At 39.8% G+C, this 21344-nt stretch overlaps 1 protein-coding gene across 2 annotated transcripts; it reads right to left on the bottom strand.

The window, feature by feature from the left end:
- Positions 1–66: 66 nt before the first annotated feature.
- Positions 67–21320, bottom strand: GNPAT (glyceronephosphate O-acyltransferase). 2 transcript variants are annotated; one of them, XM_064648862.1, is made up of 16 exons: positions 21072–21320; positions 17461–17652; positions 14872–15048; positions 13931–14060; positions 11646–11773; positions 11132–11207; positions 10388–10539; positions 10167–10297; positions 9257–9480; positions 6602–6847; positions 5846–5925; positions 3470–3610; positions 2465–2564; positions 2278–2371; positions 1048–1109; positions 67–747 (listed from the first exon to the last, which is right to left on the bottom strand). In XM_064648862.1, exons 1-16 carry the CDS (start codon positions 21303–21305, stop codon positions 704–706), a joined length of 2211 nt encoding a protein of 736 aa, XP_064504932.1. In that variant the 5' UTR covers positions 21306–21320; the 3' UTR covers positions 67–703. The 2 variants fall into 2 exon arrangements, with proteins under 2 accessions (XP_064504932.1, XP_064504933.1); XM_064648863.1 differs by having other exon boundaries at positions 17461–17649; positions 21072–21308.
- Between the last annotated feature and the right edge of the window lie 24 nt (positions 21321–21344).

Raw genomic sequence — 21344 nt, 5'->3', positions numbered from 1 at the left:
CCGCTTTGGGTCTGTACCGGGCACCGCAGTCAGCGATGGGAAGGGGGGGAAGAGATGACAGACAGACACGTTAACGGCGCTGCTTTAATTCAGTGTTTAAATATAACATTCATGAAGTAATTAAAATAATGCCAAGTTGCCTCAAAAAAAAAAAACCACACCCAACCCAAACAAAAAAATACCCAAACACAAAACGCAACAGAATTAGCAGTCCTTGTTATTGCCCAAGGTTTGATTTGTGCTCTTCATTCCTTATGAATGCCTTGCCTTGCATTTAGCCAGCCCGCAAGGGTTTTTTTTTTCTAAATATTAATAGCAAGTCTTTCAACTCCCTGTTATATTTTCATATTCATGAAATATTTGAAACCAATCACATTCCTTGTTATAAGTCTAGAAAAACATATTTAGGTAGCGATTACTGTTCACGTCTCTTTAAATACTTATCAATAAAAAAAAAAAGACAATGTTTAATTTGTTTTAAAAAACAAAAGATAGTGAGGATACAAATACAACTCTAACCCTCACAGCAGCAACTCCTAAGCGGTCATGGAGAGCTGCCCAGCTGTAAAACATCTCTCTGCCTCTCAGCTTGCAGGCTGGCTGGGCAAGAGGGGAACCTTGCCCGCTCCCATCCCTGCTCCAGTGGGGCAGTGGTCCGTGTTCTCAGCAGGCACTTACATCCACTCACAGTATCAGGAACCACTTAGAGTCGTGCAGCCACAGGTTTCTGTACAGGTATCCGAGCATCTAACAAAAAAAAGGGAAAACACTTCTGATCAACCTGCTACAAACACCATGCCATTTAACTTCTTGTTACTTCATTTCTCTTGGTCATTGGTTTGCACAGCATGTGAAATAAAGAAGGGAGATTCAAAGCTGTAGCCAATGACACCAGAGAAAGTATTGTAAAAAAATATTACTAGGATTTTTACACAGTTAAATCTATGGAATTACTAGGGAAAAAGCACTACACCGAATGTATGTGCATTGTCCAAAAGTAATTTATAACTTGATAAGCTCTCTTCAAATTAATTAGAGAACACTTACCAAACATGTCCAGGATTTTACTAACAGCCTCTTGATTTACATTGTAAGTGAATCCATTCGACCTATAGTTACAAGAAAAAAAAAAGTTTTTTCAATAAATATTTCTTATTCCAGTAATTTCTACACAAATATGAATTAAAACTTGACTTAAAACATTTTCACAATTACATAGTATTTATATATTAATATTAAATTTAAGGACATCAGACTTCTACTCAAGAAGAGTTATGCTTTCTTTATCCTTTCTCTTGTTCACAGTCCCCACGCCTCCCTCTTCCCTCAATTTTAACAGGGGACAACTGCAGGAAGAGAATAATTGTTTGTTTTCAATCTTGTATTTTTCAAGATTCTCTGAAACTGAACCAAATATTCATCTGGTGTCAAATTTTGTTGCATGCAATTTATTCCTTTTACTTGAAAGTGCAATTTAGGTATACACATCTATCTAGCACAATGCTGTGGCAGGGGACATAACAACTACAGTATTTTGTGCACTTTTCAAGAGCATTACAGACCTTAACCTATTCATTTCCTGAACGGAGGCATAAGGAAATAGCTCAGGGTCATCACCTGACAACTATGTTCTGTGAAACACTCAAGACACTGCAGGGACTTCCTTGGTCATACTTTTAAATACAGTAAGAAGCACCACAACACAAATTAATTTGATAACACAATAATGTGTATCACCATACTTTTGTATAACAATGGTGAATTTTAATCTTAGGCCTAAAAACTATGAACTGTTAAAAGACTTTAATGATTAAGCTTTCAGTTAAATTGCTTTGAGATGTCAGTGCTGAACTCCCCCAAAGCGGTAGTATTCCTGACTTTTGCTTACATTGCCTGACAAGGCTTATTGTAACACAGAGAGTAACTCTCCTATTACAAATAAGCAGTTCTGTTCTTTCTGCTTATCAGAGCCTTGGGAGAAAATTTGAAAACCAAAAGGTAAAGGGACTCAGAAGCAGCCTATTAGTAAGTTAATGAATTTTGTTGCTAGGTTCTACAGAAGTCTTTTCACTATGAGGATGTGCCATTCTGCTTGTACAGAAAGGAACTACCAGGTCTTCACTATGATTCCAGAAATCCAGTCAACCACTATCTGACTGGTGCTCAGGCAGTTGGGGTTCTGCTGTTTTGTTTCATACTAAGAGCTCAGACAACATTAAGAATTGCCACTAAGACTACACACTGACTTCTACAGATCAAAAAGCCAACATTGCTTACATTTTCTTTTTCTTCACAGCACCTAGTTGCACAAGAGCTGCTAAGGCATTTTTCTGCATGTCAGAAGACAGGGCTTCATAACACTGCGTAACCCCTATGGAGAGAGCAGAAACACAATTAAAATTTTTATAATTTTCTGTTAACAGGCTACTCTTGTAAAATCATATTGCATAACAGCTGTACACACCCTTCTCAAGAAGTTGAAAAACAAAGTTGCGGACGCCAGGTATAAACTGCTTCTCAGTAAATGCTTCTTTCATTTCCTTTGAGAGGTATCTGAAAATTAACTAACATTTTAAAGAAAATTAGCATTCCTTTATTTTTGATTGTCAGCTTGTTATGAATTACAAAGAGACATGTACTTGTGAGTATTACTATTCCACTTTGAAAAGTGTAGGAGAGGAACTCAAAAGGTCACTACATAGGGCATCTGAAAGTTTTATTACTGTTTTACAGGCATGAGAATCCCAATATTAAAATAAGGTTCAGTATTTCTATAATAGTTATCTTAGACATTAATTTAACATTCCTGTTCTAACAATAAAAAACAGTTTAATTTCTGTAAAGCAATATGTGTTTCACAGATGGAAAAACTGGGCAAATCAGTACAGTTCGGCCCAAGTCATACATCAGATCATTAACAGATTCTACTATGTTAAACATCTACAGCCCCACTAATCCTGTGCTGACATACTTGAGATTTTAGCCTCCTGGATTTGTATACATTGCTTACTACAGGAATGTAAGTGTTTAATCTCTTTAAAACCTTGGAAAACCAGAAGAATTTAAAGATATACAGATGTAATTAATGACTCCCATAAAAGCTATTACATAGGAGATGTAAACTCATTTCCACACCTGGGAGGACAGCCCACATAAAATGAATTAAGCAAGAGCTCCTCGTAAAAAAGAACAATGAACCTGGTAGCAGCACACTCCCCATGAAGCCTAAAAACCTACAATGAGCCATCACACTACAAGATAGTTACTGCTTTAGTAACTGGAAAAGGCTGAGTCAAAAGCTAAAATCAGGATCCAGGAGAGAGGGTGGTGTTTTATTGCTATTTTGTAACTCTTGCACTCGCCCACCATGAAAACAGTCACTATTTATGCTGCAGAAGTATCACAGCTCTCCTACTTTCCCTATAAAACACAGGAAAAAAAAAAGTTAATTTTCTGAAGGACAACATACCTGGTAACCTTCCACAAAAGGTCTGAACATAGCTGACAAGAAAGACACCATTACACTTCCTTTGTCAGTAGGGTAGATCTCCTGTTGACTCGTTTGAATGGCATCACATTTTGTGAGCAGAAAACATCCTTCCTCAAAATCCTGGGCAAGAGATGCATAACTGACATTTCAACATTTACAGGAAGTCCATTTCCCACAAAATCAACAACAGAAACCACAACAGGGCATGACTTTCATTTCTGAACTCAGTTCTCAAGAGACTTGAATCAATATTTTCCTATCTACCAGAAATAACCTTACAAAAAGGCAGTGGGAACATGTTCTTAAACACAGCAGTATCTCGATGCACACCAGGCCTTGGCACAAAGAAAGTGGTTGTGGCTGCTATTGCAAAATCCTCCCTCGGGATTTTGTCAAAATAGGGTCAGGTTGTCTGGTTTTTTTCTGTATTTCTTTTTTGTGGGCCAAAAAGTTTACAAATTATGGAAATGTCAATGACAATACCATTTTACTGCCAATATGGGCATAAGGGGGAGGGGACACACACACAGATAACACAAGGGCATGGCACATAGACACGACAGACACATGAACAAATAGAGGGGTGGGTAAGAGATTGCTCAACATTACAGCAACTCTTTCATCTGACTCCAGTAAAGTCAGTCATAGTCAGCCACCTTCCTGCTCCCTACTATGTTCAGCCACTTCAAAAAAGCTACAAAATAAAAAAAGCTACAAATAAAACTAAACATAAATGTGCCAATCAGCCTTTTAAAAAAGCCCAATTCTCTTCTATATAAAAATCTATGAGATTTTAATATAGCCTTGAATATTCTTAGAAAAACTATGCTTATCTCTTTTCTAATGCAGGAAAGATCACAACTATCACCATCAGATATTTGGCCTTAGCATTGACAAAAATCCCATGTAATAGGTTTAAAATCCAGACAAAAACTTCCACACGGACTTAACAATATATATTGGGTATGATTTTGAACCAGTTTTTTTACTGATAAGCCTGTTCTCACCTGCATTTCAAGCTGGCTGGACCAGAGCCAGCTCCAACTCAGCAGGTTTGTGTACAAACTAACAGAGTAAGTCCTGCAGAGAGCAAGTGCTGCCTGCAGTGTTCTCGCTTTGCCTGTGTCCAGCTGTGTTAGAGGTGCACACAGGCACACTGAGCCCTGCAGTAAGGCAGTACACAGGAACAGTACTGCCTTTGAGTTGATGGTTGCATGGGGCAGGAGGTAGAATGAGGGGAAACTCTTTTCAAGAAAACAGGATGCAACTAAAGCTTCCGTAAGACTCTAAGAGGGACACTGTTATGCCATAGGAAAGTTCTCACTTAAAAAGACTTCACAGGCTGCATCCCTCATTGTGCTCATAATGTACTACCTGACTCTCCACGAGACAAATGCCAGTAATAAAAAGCTAAAAGGGCTCAACTATAAACCACCAAAATATTGAAAAAAAAAGTTTACTAATACACTGGAACATAGAAACCTTCAGAGTTCAAGGCCTAAGAGGAACACTACCCATTGTATAGACACTACAGCAGCAGATACTGCCATGCTGTGCAGTCAAGGAGAGGTGGGTACAGAGGCAAACTCAGAGGCACTGGGTGTTATCGGGCCTCTGATAGCCCAGCCATCACAGACCACACACATAGAGCTATATAAAACAACTAATCACAGCAGCAGGAGAAGGGGTATAATCACCCAGAGGACAATAGGTACTTAAATTTAGAATTGCATACTCTATTTGTCAAAGATAATGGCATAAACCGGTTGGTCATTAGTTGGTATAATACCTATAGTTTCACTTTCACAAAGAGCAGCAGTGCCCCTCTCCTACAGAGTCTGCAAGACCTTTCAGAAAAAATTATCCTAGTGTAACCTCAACAAGAATTCCAGTTTTGTTTCTGTGCTGACAGAACATACCCACTCTGCGACAGAATTCAATTAAATCTACATTAGCACTTTTTTTCTTCACTGCCCAATGTCTCTTTCATAACTGCAGAGCAAGAGGACAGTAGTTACACTTCATTTAAAAGACTGCTTTACATATATTTTTATACCTGTGCTGGAAAACTGGTAGCTTAATGCAAAAAAGCCAGACTTCTGCTATAGTTTTTTAATAGTTCAGAATTGGGCAATTTCAGGGAAAAAAAGATTGGATATGCAACCTTGTGGATTCAGACTGCATTTTGCAACTAACCAAATGACCCCCTTTTAAATTCTCCCTTCCACTTACAGATCAAGGTGATATCACCGTAGGAGTTTATCACAAAGCACTTGTTTGGCAGAGCCCTGGAATCAGATGCTATTTTAGTTGGCTGCAAGTAAATCAGTATTTTTGTATAAAGCATGTTTTTACCTTCAATGAAATGCCAGGAAAGAAGATAAACTCATCAGAAAAAACATCTCTCAAGAAGCTGAAGCAGCTATAGACTTCCTCTGGAAAAAACATTGTAAAGTACTGTTGTTTAAAAACATAATTTAAGACATGCAAGTGAAAAGCCATTTATCCCTTATTTGAGAGAGTACCTACTTCAAATAAAGTATGGACTTGACATTAAAAGCATACATACATACACATACAGCAGAAACCACCACAACAGAACAGCAAGGACTCAAAGAACTTGATTCAACTGTTAACAAAAGGAAAGAGCAAGGAGTTGTAGCTTCTCAGAACATGCTTTAAATGCCACATAATCAGATGCTGCAAAAAAACTAACGTATGAATTCTGCAAAGTTTCTTTAAGTACCAAGTATTGGAAAACACTTAACTACTTCAGAAGCAATAGTGGGAAGAAAGACTGAGACCTGACTGCACTGTATAAATGCATGAGTTGCGTGCAATTTGGAACCCAGGAACTGAGATCAGCTCACCTTGCCCCTGCCCTCTCAGCACAATATACCTACTTCCAAAGGCATCAAAAGGTAAACAAACAAAAAAAGATAAGCAAATTACCTGCATGCCCCCCCAACACATCCACCTTAAGCCATGGGCCTTATCCCAAGTATAATAGTCTCAAATAGCTCCTTCTAGCAGTCACAGGAACCTCAAGCTCCTCTCACAGCTGATGGCACAAGGAGCAAAGCCAGCAGATTCTCAAGAATCCAAATGTACCTTTTCTAAAGCTGGGTGTCATCTGCAAGGCAAGTGCCACCAGAGATGGACGCACAAACACGTTCAGCAGCTGGTTTCTGTATGTGGCACACATGAGGATGGCCAGGGCACGCTTGAAGACAATCTCCCCTATAGCTCCATCCTCCACTCCTTTGTCATTCAGGACCACGTGGCCATCGACAAGTTGAGCAATGTTGGAATGCAGGGTGAGGCCAGATAGGACTGCTTTTTTGGCACACAGGTTATCTAACAGGAAAACACAACACTCAGGAAGATGCAAAAGGGAGAATAACTCTACTGAAACAGCCTAAAATGCACCACTCTTTCATTAAGTTTTATCACTGAAGACCAATTATTACACCAAACATTCAGTTGGAGAGATGTTCCAAAACAATCCATACCAGGAACTGGCAGCCTAATAGTATGACACGGAGAGAACTAATTCCAGACATTTCACTAATTAAAACACTTTAAATTCAAACACTGGCTAACAATGACAAATGCTTCCTTTGTCTCTGGAACGAGTATTCTGAGCCTTCACATAAAAAGAGGAGATATCGGTTTGATGGATACGTTCATCACTAAGGAAATGGAGACCATAATTCTGCTTAGGCATTTCTGACACTACAAGTTTTAAATCAGATGTACAGGTCCTTATAGCCCTTTTCATCAACTCTCATACACAAGGAAGGCCTCATGCCAAATTAAATTTATGGAAATCCTAACATAAGTATTGTAACATAACATACCTGCTCAATGAGAAACTGGACTGTACTTAAACTCAAATCTCTTCCTGTTATGTAAGATAATCCTTTCAAAACGTCTAAAGTAAGGAAGTGTGCGGGTTGCAGCTTTTTTTAAAAAAAGAATTCTCCCAAGGCAGGCATGAGTATCATAAACCTGTGAGCTTTGGTAAAGTTTTTTTGTCAGTGTGAAACACCACAAACTTTATTCAGATATAGAGCAGTATCTCTGCTCTTGAAAATATACTCACCCTTTTAGAATACCTTAGACTTTAAATACTACCAAAAGATTCCCTGCATCAAAATTGGAATCAATTTGGCATTCAAGGAAAGAAGCAATAAATACTTTTTACTGAATATTTTAATACATTTTGCATGTTCACAGCACCACAAGCATATCACATCAATATAGCCTCCAACAGAAAAAAAGTCTATTCTTTTCCTTTAATACAGATTTCATGCAGAGGCTCCTTGTATCTTATTTATTCCTTCAGCCTACTTTATTCCAGTTTTGCTAAAGCTCCTAAGTTTCTCAATGCAATAGGAAGCAGAAGACTGAGCAAGTAATTCTGCAGTTCCTGTTTTGAATATAAAATTTCTAACAGTCAAGCAAATGTTCTGCCTGTAACAACCAATCTGCATCACAAAGGAAGAAACAACTAGCTGTTTGGAGACAGAAGAATGGACAGGGTACACATAATTGCTGACACCACCAAATTAGCCTTTAAAACGTATTTATTCTTTCAAATTATTGACAATCTAAACCAAAACAACAAACCTTGTTTCTATGCAACTGATGCCTTGAGCACAGCCAGCACACTCCAACAATTCCCCAACTATATCACAACCCTACTAAAGCAAATGCTTATTCACTGTTGCTAAGAAAATAAACAAAATAAATAAGCTAACCTGAATGTGGTATGTTGTTCAGTTTACTGTGCAGTAAGATTCTAAACAGTATTCAAATACTGTCATGAAATTCTTGATTTTACCAGTCTGGCAGAAGCAGAACTTGCCTGCTTCCCCTGCAGTGTGGATCCCTGAAAGAAGTGGTTTTTTTCCAGAAATGACAGAGTTCTGTTATACCAGTAGCCAGCTCCTATTTCTTTATTGCAGTAGTGAAAGAGATCCTTGTTTATATACAGGACTACAAAAGCAAAGGTCCATGGTTTAAGTCTACCTACAGTGAAAAGGTAAATGGTGCATTACACAATATTTTTCTTTGCTAGCTTTACTACTTACATCCTGAGGCTCTAGAATTAATTACCTGTGTCACCCTGGCTCACAGAGGGAAGTTTAAAACAGAAAATCTGAAAGGACAATCAATCTTTCAGCAGCCTGCATATATATATTAAAAAAAAGAGTGTGTTTGTGTGTAAGTATATAAATAAAACCACAAAAGAAGCCTTCCTTCCAAAAAGTCATCACTGTTTCTGGAGATAAAGTGAAATTTAAAAATTAACAGACAACTGAAGAGTTTTGATTTTTTCTCCCCCATTTGTTTCTGCTAGTTCTTTGCCACAGTAACAACTTACATTGCAGTCAATATCAAGCATTACACCAAGTTAACTGCTGCAGATCAGAAAATTGCCTGTGACTTCCATAGGGTTCAGAAAGACAGACACTAGACTAATGTCAGTACTCTAATACAAGTACCTTACCATCTCCCCCTCATTTAGGATATAATAGTAAAATATCTGTTCTCCTTCCACCTAAGAATTTTTCGAAGTAGTATCTTCTAAAGGTTAAGTCAAAACCTGTCAGGATTTAGCATAATTTTTAGCATACCCTAAAATCCATTTACAACTCTGAAAAAACATTCTATAAAGCTGTCATCATACACTGCTTCCACAGAAATCTAATTTATCCTTCATAAGCAACAAGAGGAACAGAAAACACTTTTTGTGCATACCAGGCCATTCAATGAATCCTCCAAAAGTCCGTGTTAAGCCTTTAAGCCACAGGGTCTTTTCTAATAGAAGTTCAAATTCCATGGCTGGCAAATTTTGGAGCAGGAGAGTAGCAACTAGCACCCATGGGCTCAAAACCATGTTTTCTATTTGCAGGAGCTCCATTTTATAAGCTACGTCACTGACAAATTCCTGGATATCCTCCGATGGCTTTTGGGGAAGATGCCTGAAAAGAACAATGCAGTTCAAAGTAAAGAGCTCCAAAAACTGAAATAAAAATCACACCCCCCTTCATTTCTTCCATATTGCTCCTAGACTCATAACTACTTTACAGCACCTAACATCTAGAGGGTGATTCTATCTCTGTGCTATGTAGAACAGAAGTATAGAGCGAAACATCAGTAGCTTCATGACAGTACTTGAAGCACAGAACTCTGTATTGATGCTGTACATTTGGTATCTTCAAACAAAATTCAAAAGCATTATGTTTTACATAACAAATTGCAAAAGCCACCCAATTCAGTCACAGCTACAGCTCCCTGAAACGTGGTCACTTAACAGTTTGCAGGAATAAAGCAGGAAGGGAGGGAAAGGTGGAAATTTTAAAGTGGCAAAAGCACTGAATTCTCAGAACATAGAGCTTTGCCTGGCTCACGCATCATCATTAAACGTTAAAATGGCATCTTCTCAACACAGGGCAATGCCACGCAAGTAACAACCCATTTCAGAAACACCCATTCACAAGCATGATAAGCCTCTGCTAAGGCAAAACAGGTTCAGTGGTCTCAATAGTCAGATGGAGGGAGGCAAGAGAAGTTGAAAACAAAGTACAAGAGAACATCTTAATTATTTACATAGGTGAGGACTAAACAAGTGTTTTTCCTGTGCATACACCACGGAAAGATGCGGTACCTGGGAACCAAATTGTATGGGCACCGATTGATTCTCCCAGATGCCAAGGTTCTAAGGGACACTGGCTGGCCAACGTAGATATGTATGGTACCAAAATTGTCACTGAGGATTCTTCTGGCTTTTAACAACCCCTATGAAAATGGGAAGAGCAAAACTCAAATTTTGGTGCTACAGGGTGTGTATACATCCACTTATGTCCTGCTCTTAAGGAATTTACATACAGATGTAGATTCTTTGGGCTTTGGGACTCCTAGGAGTTCATATGCATAGAGAGATTCTTCTAATATCCTCTCATAACTGATGCTGATGGGAACAAGGTATGTGTCGAAGACTTCACGTTTAAAAAAGGGTTCCATCACAATGCTGAGAAGACCTGCAAATTGGAGAAAAAAAAAGTGAATCACCTGTCCTTTTCAAAGAGGGAAAAGAACTGCAATTTAACTTTGAAAAGGGTATCTCTGCATTTTAGAAACTGCTAACAGGTGTGCACTGTGCCTGTTCTCTCTTCAAGCAAGCAGAAGCACAAGATATTGCCCAAGCTTTAAAACAGAAGGTAAATGGGAGCAATGCTTTTAGACAGCTATTTGTGCTCTTTTCAGCAGACTGCTCAGTGGTCACACAGTATCTTCCTTTTAAAGATTCTCCATTACTTTTACAGTTAGATTACAATATTCCTCTGCTGGTCAGGAGATGCTTATTTTCTAGGAAGAAAAGGGTAAAGAGTAATTGAATTAAGTACACAATGGATAAAAGGGAGCAAAAGCAGTGGAGAGCAAGTGACATATATTGCTGCTCTTTGTATGGCCTTGGAACTCCAACCATAATATTTTCCAGTACTCTTACAGATTTTCCCAGTTTCCCATACTTTAACATCCTTTTCTATCTGAAGAGCTTACAAAGCACATAGCCAGTAATTAAAACACTAATAATAATAATAAAAAGTTCCACATTTTCAATAAACCTACCAAATTTTGGAGTCAGAGTCTTGGCAGTGCGGCTTCTAGTCCCTTCAAGAAAAAATTCAATTGGGGCATAGCCACTCTTCAAAAGTAAAACAGACAAACAAGCTGGTCAGAAAAAACATTTATTCTTTATTGTCCACAAAGAGTTTTAAGTACTTCAAGTGTAAGTAAGTTATTTTTTTTAATGGAAGATATGCATGTCTAACTTCATTCATCTCTATGCCTATATTCATTCATTTTATTTGCCACACCATATAGTTAAATTAATGAAAATATTGTATCTGTCATGAGATATGGGCACACAATCCAAAGCAACTGATAAGCAGTAATTTGTTTATCACTTACTGCTGAACTGTAATAACAGACTAATGGTCTTCACCTACAGCAATTCTGACGTAATGAGATCATCATGAAGACTTTCAATCACATACCCATAACAGCATCCTGCATATTTCACATGAATCATTCCAACAGTCTTTCTCAAGCATACATTTTGAGAGTTTAGTAATTTATTTACCCGCAACATTGTTTTTACATATTCAGCAAACACTGCCCAGTAGAGTCTGTTCCCACCAAAGGAACGGCGCATAAAAAAGGCACCTGCCCTTCGTAGCAGCTCACCAACTATTTTCATTCCTAGGAAATCTGAAAAACAATCAAACAGAAAACAAAACCACACATACAAAATTTATTGATTAATATCAGCCAGAAGAATCAACCATGTTCTCTAATACTCCAATTACCAGAATACAGAAAATCTCTTACAAGGACTCCATTGTTGCCAATATGCTTATTTGCCTTCAGATTGCCTAGCAAGACTTATGTAGACATGAATGGCATATTATAATACCCTTTCCATTTTTTGTGGTAAGCTGCATTCACTTAGAGCAATTTATTTTCATAATTTAGATGGCCAGAGTTCAACCATAATGAAGACTAAATTTTTGAAGTACATCGTCTCACTCATTTGTAGAAAAAAGCAGTTACTATTGAATGTATCCTAGAAGACACAGAAATTACCTGGCTAGTTAAACTACATTAGATCATTTATGATCCTGAATCATCACTTTGAGGGACGTACATCAAACCAGCTAAAATTTTCTGTAAATTTTTTAGTTTTAAGGAACAATGGTCAATGCTTAACTTGTCAAAACCAGGAAACACTTCACTTTAAAAAATTCTTAAGGAAGCATTTAAAACAAGTCTAAACAGCAGCTGGCCATGTGCCACTTCAACCTCCTTCCCACTTCAATCCATGAAATACTTGAGAACAGTTATTCACTAAGATAAATTCACATTTCTAGCTGCATTGCTGACAATTACTGCCTTGAAGACGTCATAGATGCCAGAAACGTGATCCTAGCACCAGTTAGATTCCTGCTAATGTATTGCATGAGGATTTACCAGTGTTACTGACAACTGTTTACCTTCTCTTAGCTAATCCCCACAGATCTATCTATATGCTACTTGAGGCCAAGAGATAATTAACAAAGCAAAGGCACTTACCACCTTTATCAGGAGAGTGTCTTTCCACTCAGCACAAGTATCACTTTGAGAGTGAGTTTGTAAACCACATCTTGTGAACCTCTAACACGATATGCAGTAAATACAACTACAACCACAGAGAACTGTATTTGCTCCAGAGGAATTTAAAATAATACACACATGCAACATCAAGCTGCAAGCCCCTAATTCTTTAGGAGAATTTTGACCCTGAAGCACCCAAAACACTTAAAAAAATGTTAATCATTAAAAAATTCCTGTAAGCTAAACTAATAGTATCATAAGATACCATTTTGAGGTCCAAAACTCAAAAAGACTCTAATCCAAGTCAGCAAAGGATTACACCAATACCTATGACAGCATGTGAGCAGATTTTTAACATAATAATGTAACACCTTGATCAAGGTAGCTATGAGACATTGACTTCTGAATTCACCAGAATCTAACCTGCATCACCCAGATGCAAACTCAAAGAACACGGGAATCTCATCTTCCATTGCAACCAGCTTCTGCTGGTTTTCTACTGGTCTTTCCAACCTCTTGACTGGAAAAGTAGACTACAGTAAAGCAGTAGGTTCCCAGATCTTTGCTAGCTTACCTGTACATATTACAGTGCTGCACCAGACCTTAAGGTGGTTTTCTGCCTGCTTAGAAGATCTGGTTGATACCCGAGACTTCCAAGATCAGGCTTCCCAGTTAAGTGCTTACAGAGTCCAGGTTTTCAAAACACATATTAACTCAAAACACATTTACTGTTCAAGTCTTCAAGAATTGTTTCCCACAAATATACTGGATTTGTCTGCTTTAGAACTAAGTATGTCCAAAATCCTGACCTCTGACATGAAATTTTGCTTCCCAGCCAGCTCTGCTCTCAGCATTTCACATAACAGAGTTATGCCAATGCTTCAAGGGAATCAGTCACAGTGGCAACAAGCACTTCATATCTGGCTACTATAATTGCACTTAAAACTGTATAATGAAGTATAAAGAAGTTCTGCATCCACAGTAGCTCTTGGGCAAGTTTTTGCCTGTTCCAGGCCATAAAAGCAATAGAAAGTTGCCTTTGCAACTCTTATATTTGCCCCAGCCTTGGGCAGATGGGGTACTCCTGGGTGAACTTGCTATGAAAAAAAACTCAGCACCAGTGAGAAGCTTTCAGACATTGTAAGCCTCTCCCCCAAGGAGGCTTTAACAAGACGTATTTGGAACAGATGTTAAACACAAATACTTGTGCAGCTACCATACCCCTTGCTACCGATTCTCCAAATCCTGAAAACATTGTTAAAAGAACATACTTGCCTATTCCTGCAGCAATGACAGGCAAAGCCAAGTCATACGTATATAGCAAATAAGACAGCATCAAAAAGTCTACATAGCTTCGGTGACTGGGCAGCAGTACAACTGGATGCTCCTGAATGGCGTGTTGCAACTAAAAAAAAACATTGCAAACAATATTGTTCCAGTATTTACCAATTGACTGTTGAAATTTGCAAATGTAAACTTTCACTGGGCTTAAGACAAACAGAAACTGATTTGTTTGGGTGGTTTCTCTGTCCACACACTCTATACCTTTTTCAGCACGGAATCCATAGGAATTTGGAGCAATTGTTTCCAGACTAGCAACCTGTGGTTCACAGGTACCACAGGACTCAAAAACTAGGGCCACCCTCATTATGTGATAGTCTAATTAAAATCCCTCTTAATGGGGATGAAAAACCAAATAGGGGCTATCAGGACTGGCATTGCTGACTTCCAGGGAATACAGTACACTCTCCAAAACAGCAGCATCCTGAAATGAAAGAGGGAGACAATGGCTCCCAGGAAACTGAAGCAAACCTAAAGCATCTTCTGCCTCAGAGGTGCTGTGTTTCACTACCATTAGTCGTATGAAGGTTTTGCAGAACAGCCAGTCCACTCAGCCACATAACATTGTTTTCACCCCCAATTCAGCTAAAAGTGTTATTATTTTATAGTATGATATAGAAAAGACTCTTTCAGTGGCTGATCTAACAGAATCATGGGCACATGGCATTCCTTACCATAGAAAGCATTTGGAAAATGTACAAAAAGTCCTAATTGCTGTTTGCCTCTAAAATACTTATATATCATGTCTCTTTCCTCCCACATTTGTTAAGAAATACCAAAGGGTATTTTTCATATTTTTTACTTAAAGATTAGAGTTCTTGTCTAAGTGACTGATATGAAAATATTATAACTTTTTCTCCCCCACCGGTACTCACTCTCTGCATTCCTTCTTCATTCACACAAACTCTCTGGAAAAGCTGTTTAAATATTTTGCTCAGAGTAAAGGCAAAAAATCTGACAGCTCCTAACTGCATACGGTGGCCCATCTCATCCAGGATTTCCGTGGCTTCTTCTTGAATAATATCAGGTGATTCTCCCATCTCTTTGGCTAACTAAAGAGAAACAAAATAGCGGTGAGAAGTTGTTCCCTTCCCCTTGCGCATGCACACCATTCTAATGTGCCACAGCTACTATGGCAGAACTACTGCAATAGTCCACAACACTTTATTTTATGTGATAGGCGTTTATCTAATTATACAGAATCTGTTTGGTGTCTGTCAACACGAGAAAGCCAAGTGAAAGCTGTCCAAAAATCAAGAATGGGCTTAGATGTCAATGGCAGGGGGAAGGGTGTGCAATGATTTCCCCCCCACACCAAACACACCATCTGAATGTTTTAACTTGTAGCATGTGCAGAGGAGATTTAAGTTCAAAGAATATTTCCTATATTATCCGTCTAAAGAAGGCTGTGTGCATTTTTCTTTGACTAGTAAAATTTAACCTACATTTGCAGAGATAATCACAACAGAAACATTTTAAGTGCATTTGAGTTAGAGTTTATGGAAAACCTCAGCCCTGTCACACTTCAATTTCTTAATAATGTATTACTTTGGCAATGGGTAGCTGAATTGCATACAAAGCACTGTCTCTACCAACTGTGCATATTAATGACTTTTTTTCTGTTGCCGTGCACATTCCCTTTTGAAGTTTCTTAAAACAGATTTAAATAATGGTCATCCCTCCTATTTGATACTTTGAATCTGGAAATATTTAATTGAAAAGGTAAGCCTTTTACTATTATGTAATAGGGAATATGACTTCTACTGAACAGGGAGGAGGAAAGAGAAGGAATGGCAGAAGAAAAAGCCACCAGAAAAAGCACAGCTCTGTTTAGAAGCCAGCACTGTTTACCTATTATTTCTCTTTTGCGACACATGTGAAAATCCATCTCCTCCATCATATCTACTGTTTCAGTTGTGTTTTCTTAAATGCGTTATCCTTCATCCTAAGTATTTCCACATGTAGTTTTAACTGATTACTTTAAATGTTTAAAGAAGTCAAAAGCTGCTTTCACTTCAGCCTAAGAAAATCAATTTCTCTCAGGAAGCCAAGAAGTTCTTCTTGTTATTCACTAGGGAGAGATACTGTTCTTACTCACCAGCAAAAGGATTACCACACAGATCATCCTGTGTGATTTAAGTGAACATCCACTATAGAACTAAGCACTTATTCCCCAAAATCAGAAATCAAAAAACCAGATCAGTGACATATGGCAAGCTAAAACAAACAAATGACCTTCATTTTGAATACTGAACTTTAGTAACCTCAACAATTTGGCATGAGAACAAATTCTAGTATGCCTGTGTAAAGCCATGTAAACCTTGCTCAGGAAGGAGGGTCACTAATCGTAGACTGTTGGGCTCATTGCCCAAGACAGTCTCAGATACTTTCAGTAATCTCTGTGCAAGGCTGGTAACTAGGCTGCAATGGGAGGTCTGCTAACCCCCTTCAACCATGTGATGCTAGCCCAGAAAATATCCATCAAAATAATTTTCCATCAAAAATGCAGCACTTCAGAAGAAAACATCATACAAATGTCTTTCTGTCAAGTCCTCTGTAAAGTATTTTCTTCCAGTAAATCTTTTAATGTCTCTGAAGTTGAAAGACTTTTTTGGATTTCATACTACTTAGCAATCCATGATGTGCAACAGGACTACTTTGCAGGACATCGTTTACTTTGTCACATCATAACAGACACTGATACATCATTTGTAACACTGACCATTAAACTAAACCAACAGAAAAATTTTACAGCAGCCACTGACCACTCAGGACTAACCAAAACATCTTATATACTTCTATTCACTTGGAAGTATTTTTTATGAATACTGAAAATAGTTACTCTGCTAACTAGCACACACTCTTATTTCAGGCATTTCAATACAATATAAAATATCAGCTAGTCTGACCATAAAATACTTTATTCATTACAAAATAGCAGCAGTCCTTCATCTTAAAACAAAAATATGGTTACATGTTAGACAGTGTTTCAAAGAATTATCTCTGAAATGTAACTCTCATTTGAATGAAAGTAGCATTTAGGACTAGCTCATAAATATATCACTAGCCTGTAAAATTACAATAAGACATCCCCAAAGCACAAAAATGTCTACAAAGAAGGAGAGTGCTTCTGTCTTTCACAATGCTGCTTTGTGGCAAGGACAGTGGAGTAGGAGTAGAAATTTAAAGAAAAAAAAAGTCAGGCACATTGGATAAGTTAATGGTAAAGTGTGGTATATGCAAAATCAAAACACTGTTTCATGAATGAGCTATCTGACGTGCCAGCTCTACGATAAATCAGTATTTGTTTTTCCTGCCAAAAGAGTACGGCTCTTAAGTTACTCATTTACTGAGCTATCTTCCAAACTACAGCTATCATTTTGACAAGGTCTTTTTCCCTGCTGCCACACAAAGCTTGGCTGTGTCCACCCTACCTCATCTTACAGTTCAGTGTCCAGACTCACCTGCTTGATAACATATTGAACTTGCTCTGACTGGAGAACAGCACTTTTAATAGCATTTGGCTTGCAAGGTGAAAGTCCCTTGTAGATCACAGGAGTATAACATTTCATTGCGTATCTCAAGTCACTGGACAACCGTCTTTCCTCCAAGATATCTTCAAATTCATCTCTTTTCTTTGATGTGAGCTCTTTCTGCTAGGAACATACAAATGAAGAATGAGACACTGTCTTGAACCATTTGGTGATCTGCTTGGCTACATGTTGCAATATGTCTGCAACATTTTGGGGTTTCTTTTTAGCTTTCAATCTGTATTCCACACTCTGTGAATGCAGGAACTAATATTACCTGCTTGAAACAGTGATTCGGAAAGAAATTAAAAAGGAAAACAAACAAACAAACAAACAAACAAACAACCCCCCCCCAAAACCCCATCCCAACCCTTTTCAACTGCAAAGATCCCCAAATTACCCTATGCCACGTTACTTAATTCTGCCCAACAGGAAGAAGCTGAGAGAACAGCTGGGCTATTAAAGCTGAAGTCCCTTGCCTCCAGGCTCTCCATGATTAATAGGTATTAACTAAAACACCTTTGATTCCAACTCTCACAGCTTGATGAAGACAATGCCATGACTGACATTATAAAAACACAATCATCAACAGACAAAAAATGATCCCTGCTACTTAAAGTTGCATCTGGGACCTTGGTGACTCGTGGTAGTTTTCACAAAGCTTGGACATAAGGTGCATGAAACATAGCCAAGCAGGAACAAACAAAAAACCCAACGCCATCAGCCATGTGAAGATCAAAATGCTGTATGGTGCACACAAAGGTAAAAAGAAGCACAGCCTCTGAGTTACCAATACCATTGCTAAGCAGGAAAACAAATGGCACATCAAGAGCTAATTGTATATCCATCCTACTGCAAAAATCTCAGAGAAAAAACTCTTCCCCTTGAGTCAGTAGATCTCTGTGCTGGAGAGAGATGTCTCCTATTATGTCCTATAACACAACAGTTTGTATGAATGACCCCTTGGTCTTTCCAAGACTGAAATTGTACTTCTCTAAACTTAAAAGCAGCAGCACTAGCCACCAGAGAAGTAAGACTACTGGAGTAAGTCTCTGTGAAACACAAATATAAAAGTATCACTTATGATCAAGTATATCTATTAGAAGAAGATGCTAAAAATAAAAATGCTTATGTCTTCCTCCACAGTACCACCTGAAGGGTAGCAGAGGCATCCTTTTCATTCGTTCCACTTCTTCTTCCTATATACGACCGGTGCAGAACCAATCTGATAATGAAGAAATAAACCACTTTGCTTCATGGGCTCTTACAGTGACCTTTTCTGGTGCTGAGCAGAAAGTCTGGCCAGCAAACATGCAGGAGAACACCAGGAACAGATAAGCAAAATGCCCTGCAGTGGCAGTTGGGTTTTCAACCCTGGGAGAAGGAGTCAGGTTCCACTGCCAGCTGCCCACAGGCCACATCAGCAACACTAACAGAGTAGTTGACATTTAAAGTAGAAAGCAAACCTTTAATCACTGTCCATTTATCAACACAAAATAATTTGGCAAAACAAAACAAAAAAACTCAAATCAGGAATATCTCCACTGAAGAACGACAAAAATTCCTTCAAAGCTTTAACTGCATCAAAAGCCAATTTCATTTTACTGGAGGATACAAATCCTACTATAATGTTTGACCTTCTCATGTTCTTTTCACCACAAAGTATAGGCAAAAGGATGGTCTCCAAATCTGCCTATACTGTGTGGAGAAAAGAACATGAGAAGGTCAAACATTATAGTGGGATTTGAGTCCTCCAATGAGACAATCCTACTATAATCGCATTTAGTAGAGTGTATAACTTTTCTTTCCACTACTGCATTTTAAAGAATTGCCTCACAGTAACAAACTCTCCAAAGACTTTCAAAACAATCCTATAGAGGGTATTAAATCCAGGCCCATATTCATGTAGAACTTTTTGGGCTTTTTTTCCCCCTGTACAGTTTATAGCATTACAGTTTTCAACCTTCCTTCTTCCACAGCTTTAAACTGGTTGGTATTTTGCAAGAGCTAAGTAAGCTAAGAACTGTTAAGATGACTGGAAAGAGTTTGTATTAGCCATCTGTTGCTGTTGACACCTTATATCAACCCTCTTGATTAAAAATAAATCAGAAATAAATCCCTTATGCTATGTAATGGCAAAAAAAAAGGACAGCTCAGAATAGCAGCAGAAATATTATTTGGCTCTAAGTATACACCTTCTTAGACCAGTGTGTGATGAGTCAGTTCTCAGAAAATATAAGCAACATTTATGTCAATTACAAAAGTTTAAATCCTGCAATTTGCAACTACATGAAACCCAGACAAAGAAAAGCAGCACTCAGCGCGGGCATCATCAGCCACATCAGCAGTCGCTGCACTGCTACAGCCATTCCCCAACACTGCTCTGGTGAGCAGAGCTTTGCAAAGGACACAGCCCAGTGAAAAATCACCTCTCTGCCTCTGCTCCTCATTCATGTTTTCAGACTTGATATGCAACTAATTTCTCTCCATGGCAATAGCTGTTTTTACACCCTGTTCTGAAAGAGCACTGAGGGAGCCAAACCACATACTTTGCCAACGACTTAAGATTTATAACATTGCTTTTACACGTTACAGCCAAGCCGCTGTTCAGCTTCAATTGCCAACGGGTAGAGAGCACACTTAAAAAACACTGTTGGAAACTTGGACGTGAGAAAATTCAGTGACAGGCACAGTTACCGTGACAGTGGCAAAGTACAGAATCAAAAGAGCGGGAGCCTGGAGCTTCTCCACTTCTGTGTAACTAGGATATGCAATGTAACGATGGTGCTTGCCTTGCATTTGGTATACCAGACGACAGAGAAGTTTGGGAATCTCTGCCGAAACAAGGAGTGATTTCCCTCTATCCCTAGTCCCCTCCTCCAAATGCTTGGGCGGAGGTGGGGGGCTTTAGCATCCCACACTCAAACCTCCTTGTCTGAAGCTGGCAAAGGAACTGTAGGGAACAAACAAGGTCAGTAAAGTCATTTCGACCATGTAACACGGGAAAACCCGTTTCTGCCACTCCATGCTCATGACAATCTCCCAGCGCTGTATTCACCGCCGCTGGCACGTCAGCTTTCTGCGGGGCTGAAACCCTGCGGAGCGCCCGGACACCTGCCGCCCCAGACAGCTGCTCCGGGACACAGCCCCCGCCAGGGAAGAGCCACGTCCCACCTTCCCCAAACCGGCTGGCCTTCCACAGCCGGTCTGAGGGGAGACGCGGCGCTCGGAATCGGGAGCCCCGGCTGTCGCGACTGACACGACAGGTCCGGGAGGTGCAGCTCGGGCAAAGAAGCGGGCCCAGGAAGGTGAACTGGTGAGGGGAGAAGTCCGGCTGCCGCTCGGCCGCCACCCGACCCCGCCGAGCCCGGGAGAGGCCTCGCCCCTCTCGTCGGAGCGCGGCCCCCGCTTCCTCAGGACCCAAGCCGGGGCAGAAGAGCGGAGGGGGATTGCACCACTCTGCTTCGGAGTGACCGGCACCTCACAGTGGCTGAGGCTGGCAGCCCCTTCCCCCCGGCACCGCTCCCGCCGCCGCCGCTGCCTACCGAGTACATGGGCGCCCCTCGCCGCGCCCGCCCGGGCGCCGCCGCCGCTGTCGCCATGGTCCTGCGAGCTCCACCGCGCCGCCCCGCGCCCCGATCGCCTGCCCTACCCCGCCGCGGTGCCCTCCCGCCCGCCGCAGCCTCCCACGGCGCCCATGGCCCCGAGCCGCCCCGGCCCGGCTGCCAAGCGCGGTGCGGCGGCGGAGGGCGGGGGCACCGCGCCATGGGCGGTGCCATCTCGGGGCCGACGGGAGCCGCCGGGGATCACACGCCGGA

This window comes from Pseudopipra pipra, chromosome 3 (genome assembly GCF_036250125.1).
Source record: "Pseudopipra pipra isolate bDixPip1 chromosome 3, bDixPip1.hap1, whole genome shotgun sequence".
Taxonomy (NCBI): domain Eukaryota; kingdom Metazoa; phylum Chordata; class Aves; order Passeriformes; family Pipridae; genus Pseudopipra; species Pseudopipra pipra.
This window is presented reverse-complemented; position numbering and strand designations above follow the sequence as displayed.